This window comes from Emydura macquarii, unplaced genomic scaffold (assembly GCF_026122565.2).
Source record: "Emydura macquarii macquarii isolate MOO-44397 ecotype Brisbane River unplaced genomic scaffold, CSIRO-AGI_Emac_v2 contig_719, whole genome shotgun sequence".
Classification (NCBI taxonomy): domain Eukaryota; kingdom Metazoa; phylum Chordata; order Testudines; family Chelidae; genus Emydura; species Emydura macquarii.
The window spans coordinates 11,639,972-11,652,063 of NW_027130856.1; the positions used below are offsets into that span (position 1 = coordinate 11,639,972).

At 36.7% G+C, this 12,092-nt stretch overlaps 1 protein-coding gene across 1 annotated transcript in view; it reads left to right on the forward strand.

The window, feature by feature from the left end:
• The window catches only part of LOC137149191 (receptor-type tyrosine-protein phosphatase N2-like), a 138,003-nt gene that overhangs the window by 106,277 nt on the left and 19,634 nt on the right, over positions 1-12,092 (forward strand). Inside the window, exons 10-11 of the mRNA XM_067542550.1 lie at positions 6,202-6,255; positions 8,483-8,547. Coding sequence (XP_067398651.1) covers positions 6,202-6,255; positions 8,483-8,547 — 119 coding nt within the window. The remainder of the gene's footprint in view (positions 1-6,201; positions 6,256-8,482; positions 8,548-12,092) is intronic.

Below are 12,092 nucleotides of genomic sequence, written 5' to 3' on the forward strand. Positions count from 1 at the left end.
CCTCTGTATATTTTTTCCTATGGTTTTGCATTTCTCTGTTTTACAACTGTTTACCTGGGTCTGTCTGCATCTTCAAGACCTTTTGTGTGGCTACCCTCTGACCCTCACTGCAGGAATCTCTCAAATAAATCACTGTGCAATGTGTACATGCAAAACTCCCATTGAGTTAAAGGCCAGTGAAGACAAGCCAGTGGGATTTGCATGCCTTTAATGACCACAGGGTCAGGTCCTTAGAGTTTATTTGGTTGAAAGAGGGTGGAAGTCTGGGGAAGGAGAGGCAAATTCCAACAAAATATGATCTCTCAAGAATTTTAAAGGAAGTAGATATTGCTTTAAAATCCAGGTGTTATACTAATATACAAAGAAGGAATGTTAAACTCTTCATCATCTTTCTCATTAAGTAGCAGATTCCTTGAATATTTACTGTTAATCTAAATTTCAAAATTAAAGCCAGGAATGACAAATGGAGTGAAATAGTCTTATTCTGTTTGCAAACTATGCTTAATGTGTCCTGTGTAGATGTTAATTTGTACTAGATATTCCACATTAATACATTTATGGCCAGTGAAAAGTCTCTGAAAAGTTTGAGCAATCAGTTCACAATCCTGCAAGTTGCTGCATGCTAGGGTATAGTTTTCTCTTATTGTAATATTAATCTACACTGCTAACGTAATTTAAAGATCTCAGTTAAATGCTCAAAAGCAAGGAATTTTAAGGCCAATTTCTGCCCTCCAATAAATGGTCAGAACTCACATTGAAGCCAGCGGAAGTTATGCATGTACATCTGGGGGAAGAGACTGGCCCTAAATCCAACTGAAGTTGGTGGAAGTTTGCATAATTGTCTGCTGGCAAAATGTTGCCTTTGGAATTAAGAACAAAACTCCATCTTTAAGCCATCACTGTGCTGCTATATATTATAGGTATCTTTAAACAGTAGGTTATCTTACATATCATAGGTCTGATACTCAGATACAACTCCTGCTGACATCCATGTGCATTTTGATGGGGCAACAATGGCCAAATCATATTATATACATGCTACAGTCTCTTGGTGCAAAGCAATAGTGGGAGGGAGCATTAGAATAAGGATGGAGTTGAAGCCATAACTGAATTTTCCAAGGATTTTGCTCTGGCTTCTAGTCTAAACACTTAATATTACTGTAATGTGTTTTTATAGCTTGATTTCCTGCTTTTTTAATGGTACTATGAAATAAAATAGTGCCTATAATGAACTCTTCTATAGTGAAAGTCCTGAATTTGTTCCATGCTTTGCAATGTGCAAATTGCATTTCTGAATTTCCCCTTAATAAATAATTTAATAATAAAATGAATTATATCATGGTGTAAAAGTCCACAGCACTATTCAAACACAGGGCCTGATTCTGTCCCTTTGCAGTCAGTGGGAACTTTGCTATTAATAGCAATGAAAACATTAATGGATCCATACGGCCTGATTATCTGATGTGCTGAACACCTTGGTTTCTTATTTAGAACAGTAAGAATCAAGGTCACTTGGTACACTGTAGGATCAGGCCTATAGTGGGAGACAAACCCTGTCTGAAAAAGCATGTGGTCTTCTAATAAAGTTCTTTGGGAACTGAATAACCACACTATGAAAGGGTTCCACTGTATTTTAAAAATAAAGACATTAAAACTGGAAGGGGAGAGTAAGTTCATTTGGCATGCTTCCGTACTTGACGTAGATATCAGAGTAAACCTGTTAAGATTTTTTACTGAGCTTTTCAGTGTTCATTTAATATGTATTCACAGCCTTTTGTAACCATTCCTTGAGTGTAGGTTTTGTATTATGGATCCATAATATTGAATGCGTAGTAAAATTCCTCTGAAAAGTAATCTTTGCATGTACAATAGCTGCTTTTTATGACACTCGGTTTCTTGGCCATCTTATGTTGTTTTTTTTCAATGACAAAAGGTAATGCACTATTGCTGATAATTTATTTTAGAATTGGTTTTTAGAATAAATGCTTTACACTCAAAACCTGCTATTTAAAGTTTCACCTATGGAAAATTATCACAACTGAGTTATAAAACCCTCAGAATGGGTGCCTGACAGAATATCAACATACCCTTATTTAAAGTGGTGCTAGCAAGTGCTACTCTCATCCCTTTAATATCCATGTTTTTATGTGCATTGAATGTGTTTGTATATATATGGATATGTGTGTATATTTATATATTCACATACATATATGAAGTTAAGCATATACATAACCAACCCTCTATTTTTATAATTCATCAATAAGAAAAATTGGATTCCCAAAATTACCTTGCCCAGAGTCTATGGAAATATGGACCCTATAATTATTATTGAAGTAAATTTTGCAAGTCTCTTTGAAAACTGAAAGCTTACATTTCTCCTCTTATTATGTATCAGACAGTGTTTTAGATGATGTTGCATTTAGCAGATGAATCAAACTTAGAGGGGAACAAACTATCATATTTTAATATAGTTCTTTTTGGTATAAATTGCTGAAACAAGATTATTTTATGTATTAAGAAATCCATACAAAATGCAGTGCTTAAAAGGTGAGGCTGCTACAGAAACCACTGGTCAGTTTTAATGCTTTTGGAATCCTAATTTCATTTTGAAGAATAGACCAATCATTATAGCGCTGGACTAGCTTGTTAGTCATGCACTGATATGTGTAATTAAATATTTCTTGAGCCCAGAGGGAGCACATTTACACTTTAAAGAGAGACTGCTAAGCTAAAAGATAATTAGCATCACATGTGAGGGCTTTGCTTAAAATATATATATTATGCTATCACTTCTTGCTGTGTGCAATGGCATTTACTAACACTGCTCACTTTAAAAATGGACAAATTCTTATTTTGCCAGCTAATTAGCGGTTGCCAGTGTCATTTTTGTGATGTTGCAGCTAGTAATATGAGCCCAGTTGCATAGTCACAAAAGTGATCATTGGAAACTGTGACTCTGCTGCAGGGACAATGTGGGAAACCCCTTTTCTGAGCCTCTAACGACCTCTGACCTTTGCTTGCTGATGGTTTGCATGATGATTTCTTTTTCACTCAATGAGCCAAGGGTTGGTTTGTATTACTAATCATTCTTTTCTAAGTTAATTCTTCCTGTATATTTATATATATATATATTTTCTTAAGCATTCAAGACCTTTGCTTACTGATGAATTTTCAATTCACTCTGCTTAGAAATGGAATACTGGTGCATTTCTTAATATTGTCATAAACCATTTGTAGAGTAAGATAGGAATCAGCTAGACTGAAACCCTTTGTTTTAATATGTTTTCTGAAATGTCTGACGATAAAAATGTTTGAAACTTTATCAATAAAAATGTCAAACATAAGGTGTATTTTTTCCCAGCATATGTCTCTGTCTGTCTGATTTACAAATAGGGTTAGTGCAATTTTTTTGTTGAGAGTATACTTTCCTTTGTATTTAATCACAACATGCTTAATATCCTTGTAAAGTTGCCATGAAAATAAAGAAGGGAACCACACAAGGGCAAAAGAAATGACAAACACTGTTGTCCAGTTGTTAGCGTCAAATGGAGAAAGCTACTCTGTCAAGGTGTGTGGGTGCGTGGAGGAGGGTAGAGAGTGACCAGCTGCAGATTGCCTGTATCGTTGTATCGAGTTATGTTTTAGACATTTGAAATCTAACTTACTGTGTATTACAGAAATAATTAAATATCCAGTTTAATTTTGTGTTCATGGAGTTGATTCCCAAATATGAAATTTCTCTGTTGGTTATAAGGTTCCTGTGTAAGTGACATTAAGAGCAATAATTAAAACGTGTATATGTACAGAAAAATCTAACTCTTCAATTAAAAATCTTTTAAAACTGGGGGCAGGGAGTCAGGTTGTTGTTTGGTAATAAATTAGCTTGTTTAGAAAACCTGTAAAAATACCCTAGTGCAGTGGTCCCCAAACTTTTTACATCACGCCTCCCCCTGCTCTGTCCACATCCTCCAACCCCAGCTGCGGCTGGGAGCAGGGGCCACAGCTGGGGCTGGAGGCTGAGAGTGGGGACCCGGAGCCACAGACAGGCCAGGCGCTGGGGACTTGGGCCAGCGCCAAATGTTGGGGACCAAGACCAGGAGCCAGGGCTGCAGCTGGGCCAGGGGCTGTGGTGCAGGGGCCGGCAGACTGTGGCTGGGAGCTGAAGCCAGGTGCTGCAGCTGGGGGACCAGGAGCCGAGGCCAAGCTGGGTGCCGGGGACAGGGGCTGGGTCCGTGACTGGAGGGATGGGAGTGGAGAAGAGCTTGGGGCAGAGCGGGGCTTGGATGTCCCTCCCTCCCAGTTCCCTCCCCCTCCCATGGGGGCTGGCCTGGGCCCTGCCGCACCCCCCTGAACGTTTCTCTGTGTTCCCCTATAGGGGCGTGCCCACAGTTTGGGGACCTCTGCCCTCGTGTAAGTAGATAGAGAATACACTTAACTTCCACTGTCGGGTGCTCTTCAGTGGTTTTACACATTTCATAGAATGTGAATTATTCTACCACATTATCCAAACTCATACTTATTAACTCTTATTATAGCAAGAATATGGATAAAGCCCCTATGTTGAATTATGAGAGGCTGTAAGGTTTACAGAAATAAGCCCAAGACTGGGAATGGAGAAATCCTGACTTCTAGTCCCAACTCTACCAATTATTTGCTCTGAAGCCTCGAGTATATGTTTCACCTTTCTGCCTCAGTTTCCACATCTCTAAAATGGGGGTTAATCATATTTATCTACCACACAGGTGTTATGTGAAGATTCATTTGTTAATGTTTATATCTTCAAAGTGCTATAGCAAGTGTTATGTGCTTTACAAGAACTAAGTATAATTATTATTATGTGTCTGGTTAGACTCTTTTATGATAAAAGGCCAATTGTGAAAACATATTGATTTGGAGCATCATTGTGACCTTGGTAGCCTGTTTAGATCAAGTTGTGGTCATCTGAAAGACTGCCTTTCAAACGTAGATCCTTACGTATCTTCAGGCTGTTGCTGTAAGCAGTTTTTAAAGATCTATGAGTGTTTACTCAGCACAGATGTTACAGAATATAGATGATCAGCCAAGAACTAAATGATTCAGGTGATTAGTGATGCTTTAAAATTTTTAATGCCAAATCTCAGAGTTGTCAGACTCCAACAGCATACTGTATCACATTTCTTAGCAGTTAAGATTCTGTTAAATAGTTGCTCTTAACAGTTATCATCTTGGTGCATCTACACATCTCTTGGAAGCAGTCTTATAAAATAGCTTTATAGCAGATCTTATAGTAAAATCAAATGTCTAATCAAGGAGAGGGAAGAGTTTTGATTTCTTAGAAAGAGTGTTTACCCATTTTATCCTTTGTTCAACTTGCCTTTTTAATATATTCATAAACATTTTATATTTTTAGATGAGTAATATGTTTCATATGTAAAACACATCTCAAGAGCAGTAACACATTTCTAAAGAAACCTACTTAAATAAAATAGATTTTAGTTCTTTAGTGGCCTGTATTCAAAATCTCATACTGACTATGTTGGTTTGCTTCAACATTTTTTAACTTCTTCATTGATATGATAATAGGTATTAGTTCCAATACATTAATACAACAGCAAATCAGTTTAGTAGCCCTTTTTCAGGCTTCAGATATGTTTTTCAAATACTTCAGATTGGCTAGTCAGAAATCTAGACAATCCCTACTATGAGTAATTAGAAGTCTGAAAGAAAGTTCTTCAGAGTAGTTACTCTTTGCTCTTCTGGAGATAATCTCTTTTCCATGCAAGACCACGTTATTCTGACTGAAATACCTTGCTTTTAATTTTGGTTTCACATAATGCGCTTAAAAATTTCTTTGAGAAAGTTCATGAACTCAATGTTCACTTTGAAAATCAAAACATTTTGTGATAAACAACCTGAGATTGGGCCCAACCTGCCAAGAGTTTGGGAAGAGTATTTCTTTATTTGTTAGCTAACCAGCAATTATGAGTACCATGAAACAGTGTTTAGAATGTAATTTATTTGTTGTAATGGGAAAATAGAAATAAACTTGAAGCAGAACTATGTATGTAACTTAGATATTTGTTATAACATGAGTTAATCAAAATGCATATTTCTTTAAGAATAGCGATGAATATTTGCTTTTTCTTATCACTTATGCTTTTGACAGTTGGCTTAGGAAATTGTGCATAATATATTTATTAATTTTTGTCTGTTTTATTGCAGAAAAGTAAACAAGTGCTACAGGGGTCGTTCTTGTCCAGTAATTGTTCATTGCAGGCAAGTACAATTATTAAAATAGCTTTAGAGATGTTTTTGTGCTGTAAGAAATTAACGTAAATAAAAGCAAATGAGCACATTAACGATTTAGATATATCACTAAGCAAATAAGATGATACCTCATGAACCAGGTCCAAGTATTTATTTAGTTTAGTTTGTTCTTATGCTAGTAAGGCTGAGGGTCTGATTTCATAGTAAATTGCCCTTTAATATTATCTTAGATATTAATTCACAAGTAACGTCTGACTTCTGTATTTAAAAATCTCATTTACAGCTTTTTTATTTCAGAAATATGTATTAAAGTTGTTGCAATGCTGTGTATTCCCAATTTTTAGACTGTGTTTTGCATTGTTAATATTTAGATAGATGTTTTTATTTATTTATTTATTTTTTAATAATCATGATGAGAGGAAATGGGGTCAGGAAAACTACCCACTGGTTGGGTGAGTAAGCTCAAACCTTCTAAACATAAATTCCCTTTAGGCCTATCATTGTGGAGGATGTAAGTGAGTGCAATTTAGCTCACTACGAAACTTAAAGCAATAATGTAAATATTTGTTTTTGTACTTGTAGGGACTGTTATATAGAGAGTGCCATGCTCTCATTCTTTACTCACCCCCATTCTATCTAAGATGCTTTTGCGGACAGGAAGATCGGGGGAAAGATCATAACATTGGAAGAAAATACCAAATAATTTACTACGTGCGCCTCCATTTTAGTGGCGGGGGTAGGCGGCGTATTTTGCATGTGTCACTAGGCTGCTGAGATCATTATGGAGGGACAGCATCATATAACACGTGTGGTGATACTCTCCAAGAAGATGCACAATATGGATGGGGTCTGTGTCTCACTGAGGAGGTCCAAGAAGAAAGGAGTATAATGTAGAAAGATCAGTCCTTTAAAATTTTTGCAGGTCTTCTCCTAATCTAATAGATGAAAATGTCTCTGACATTCCGCCTAGTAGTTTTTGTTTTATTAAGTCTGGCGACTACATTGTCTCTCACTATTTGAATGAATTAATAAGACTCTGTTTCTTTGTTCCCTTCACAGTAGGGGGAGAGAGCGAGAGCTTAGTAGCAGTGGCTGCCTCTGTAAAAATTGTTCTAGTAAATAATACAGAACAAACTTCTCCCATCTATAGAAGCTTATCAAAGATGTCGTTTCTAGCCTATGTATAAATGGAATCACAGTGCTGCATTTTTCCTCCTTAGAAATACAGTAGACAAAGCGACCTATCAGTAAAAATAATTTAGCTGATTAAAAAAAATGACTAGTCAATTGGTCACACATGTCCATTTTTAAAATATTGGGGAGGGAAGTGAAAAAAGCCTATTTCTTAAAGTCTTAATTATGTTTGCTAACAGCAGCCATAAAAGAACATCACACTGCCAATTACAAGCTGCTCCCTGACAGGAACACAAGCTGCATTCAGATTAGAGAGCTTTGCCTCCTCACAAGGCTTGATCACACATCTCCAAGGGAGGATTGGCAATACCCTAAGGTTAAAGATATTATTTAGAAATCACATGATAATATTTTTCCGCACTCATTGCAACTAAGGCAGAATTAAATGGGGCGGGGGAAGGGAAGGGGAGAAATCAATAGAGAGACATTTTTCAAGTCCAGATGTCTAGGATCCTATTTCTTGGCAAAGAAAGAATTTGATTTTTAAGTAATAAAATATTTTAAGTTCTTGGATGGCAGTCGAGAAGAGTGGAGTCTGACTGAAAGGAAAATGTACCATTCTGTGCACATGCAGACTAACCTAGCTGCTCAAGTACAAAGAGAGTCAGCAATCGTTTTTGGAGGATTCTAGGTGCCGTTCTATTCTCCAGCTCTGGTGTGACTGTCCTATGATGTGATTCTTGATTGTGGATACAAGATTCCATAAACTTGTTACGGGAACACTTTATGCATAGAAATGGCTGCCTGTTCTATGATTACTGACTCTTTCATTGTTGTTTAATTATTATTTTTTAAATAAATACATCCTTGGTTCTATAAAACAAAACCCTGCTATCCATGTAGACCAATAGTTAAGCGTATATGAACAGTTTCGGTTAATTAAAGCCTTTGCAAGCTTTCTCTCCCTCTCTTATTCTTGTTTCCCTTCCCATCTATCCTCCTTCCCCCTGTATGACACAGTATAAAATTAATGATAGCTTCCTTTCTTTTGAATCTAGGATGTTCATTGATGGATTTTTTCTTTCTCCCTTTCTGTTGGCAGTGATGGTGCAGGAAGAAGTGGAACCTACATTCTAATTGACATGGTTCTCAATAAAATGGCCAAAGGTGAGAATCAAAAAGCTTGTGGCTTTCTCAGTGCTGAAAGATGTGGTGGTGTTACCATAGTAACACACAGAGCTATTTTCACAGAAGGCCCAAGATTAAATTAGAGGCAAATTGTACCCTTTACTGAATGATCTTAAGTTTATTTTCAGTGCTCAGAGTGATTTTTTTAAAAATATGTTCATGAATGGAGCCTACACACATAAGCTGTCGGAGGAGGCAGGATTTGTATCTTTAACTTTATTATTTTAAATATTTATTACAGCTAAAAAAATCTCTGAACTATATGATAAATACTTAGTCTTGTCTAATCAGTAAATGTGTTCTCTTCAGTGTGTTGTGCAAGCAGTTCTCACCTAAACAGCAGTAATATTAAAACACAATTACCTACCTTTTGAGAAAGGGTGCTCCAGTGGATATGGCAATGGAATGGGAGTTGGCTGACCTGCATTCTGCTCTCAGCTCTGCCATTGTCTGTTTGCCAGACCTTGCACAAGTCACTTAACTTCCCTGTGCCTCTGTTTTCGCCATCTGTGAAATGCACCTTCTTTATAAAGGGTTTTAGCTGCACAGGTAACAACAATAAGTAATCAACATTATTATATATTATACCATTTTTTTTTAAAAAGTCTATGAATTCCCCTAAGGAATGATACCATTTCTTTTTATTCCCCCAATAAATATTTGATTATGTGAAATGTTAGAGTACATGGAGATAGTCATTGTCTGATTAAACAGATAGTAAAATAAAGTAAATAACCCATTGGTTAAAAGTATAATAGATGGGAGCTTTCAGAAGCACTCAACATTAGTCCTTTATCAGAGGCAAGCCAATGCTGAATACATTTGAAAACCCTACCCTATATTATAAGGATGTGGTCAATCAACACTTTACTTCTGTGTTGCACCCCTTTCACCCCATTTCTGTCTCTCTGTTTTATAGTCTCACAGTGTAAAGTTTTAGGGGTAGGGAATGTGTCTTCCTTTGTGTTTGTACAACACCTAGCCCTTTCAGAAATGAACAAATAGTAGTCTTCTGTCTTCTCATCACTGTCTTTCTACATCCTTTTTCTTTAAGCTAGTGCTGTAGCCAGTCACAATCTGGTTCTGTGTGCACTTGAGTTTTCACTTTACAAAAAAAAAGGGTAATGTAGATTAGCTGACATGTAGAAATAGTATTTAACATTTTGTCTTCTAATCACTGTGCAAACATTAGTTAATTAAATGAACTGGTTAATCTTAGTCAGCTTCTTATACACAGTTTAAAAATAAAATCCATGCTTTGCGATCTTTCTGTTGTTTCTGAAACTGTTTGTGTCCCAGAAATAATGACATTCCATTCCTTCAGATACAGGAGTTTGACATTTCTTCTCCCCTGTTTCTGACTGTTAACATGTCTCCTCAAACACACACATAAAGGGGTATGTTTTGTGCCCTCGAGCATCATGTAGAACTTGCTATTGATATGAAAAGAAGATGTGTGCCTGCCTTGTGCCAAGCCCCATACTTAAATTTTCCAGCAGAATAAGATGATTTTTTTCCAGTCTCATTGGAAAATGTATTTGTGAAAGAATATGTAGGAATTTCAGTTACTTCGTACATTTATATTTCAAGTGGCAACTTCATCTCTCCAAATAAAAGTTGCGATATATGATAAAACCGATGTACATCTCTGTTAAATATTTGTTATACTCACTTCAGCCTTCAGCCAGGAGAGGTTGTGATGAAAATTAGATTTTAAATATATATTTGCTCGCATAGCGAAGTAAATGAGAAGTATTTTGTAGCTTCAAGCTTTCAGCCACTTAAGGAAGGGTTGACTTTGTTGTAAGAGCACTAAAGAATGCCATTTATTGACTCCATTGTACCATGTAATGTCAAATTCCATTTTAAGTGTGGGCTTAGTGTTGCACAATACAAGACAAGTCATGTGAAACTGACCAAAGAAAAGAGTCACTGGGCTTTTTAGATTGGTCACCCCCATTTTGTTCTTGACCTGCTCCCCTCTGCCAATGGGGGTGTGCAATTTGAAATCCTCTGACCTGGTGCTTTGGCTGTAGTTTAAATGAAAGATCAAAGGGCAAAGCGGGCATCTCAACCCTGCTGAGGTGGGCCTTTCCCAGGCTGTCACACTGTGAGGCGGCCAAAGGTTTTGTTCTGACAGGAATCTAGGCCCAGTCTGTGAGGCCTAGGCCTTCTTTGTCTGGCCTGAGAAGTTTGAGGCCCAGGTTGAGGATCCAGTGTTCATCAAATGATCAAAGGCCTGAAGCCCTGGACATGAAATCTTTCTTTCCATTTCCTTTTCTTAAAGAATGAATTGCACGGGTACCAAAGAATGCCATTTCCAAAGCTTTTATGTGGAGTGCTAGCACTAACTTTAGAGTCCTTCAGTTCTAAACAGAAAAATGTAAGTGCACTTTCAATCTGGGTCCAGCTGCAAGGCCAGCATCTACTAACATTTCTTTCAAAAAGGCTTTTAAGGATTAAGGCTTCAGTCTTTCAAAAAAAAAAAAAAAAGGGGGGGGGTGGATGGGGGAAACGATGACTATTAAGAATAAACTTAGAATAATTTGAGTTCTTGTTCCACTGTCTGGTTTATTAGAAAGTAGACAATAATGCATTTTTAAATCAACGTAAATAGAGGACTATTTAGTTTCAGCAGTGGGAAAGTAGAAAAAAATCAATAAAACGCTTTGGATCTTTAGTGGGGTTTTTAATAGGGCAGATTTAGAAAAGGGTGCTTCTTTTTCATGTAATTTACTTTTCTCCATTTGAAATGGTTTCTTTTAGACATCTAAGTATAAATGCTTTTGTCGTTTAAAATTTCCATTCCTAATCGCATGGTAAATTAGCGCTAATACTTCTGTTAAAATACATTATAAATTCAGATCTACTGCTACTATAGTTGACCAGAGTTGCACTAAACTATACTGTTTTATACACTTAAAGGAAACAACAATCAATTATTAAAGCTGTTCAAATTTATGGCAGCACAAATCAATTGGCAGGGATTTCATATTCATTGATAAGAGATATAACTTCACAAAGTTAACAATTGTCAAGTCAATCTAAACACCTACACACACACGCAAAAACTCCCATGTTATGCTACTACACTTCCGTTATGGTTGCATGGGAACATTAAAGTTAACACTGATCATAGAAATGGTTCTGCCAGAATACTTTGGTCATAAATGCTAGGATTTCCTCCTGCATTTTATGTTTGAGTAGAGGGCAGGACATATGGAAAGATCTCATGATGCTGGGGGAAGCACTATGCTGAGTAAACACATTCCAGTCCCCCAGTAGCCATTGTTATTTAAACAACTTCAGCATGCATCTTTGAAGTCCCTTTGACTTTGTACATCATCATGAAGGATTTCCTGTTGGGCTGTTTGTTTGTAATGAATTATGGTATACCCTTTGTTTTAAAAATCGTGGCTGTATATGTGTATTGTAAGATCCATTAGCTCAAAGGTGCCATGTAAAATAATCTAATCATATAAAATTGGAAGAGTTAAGATAGATGACGATATCCATTCTGTACC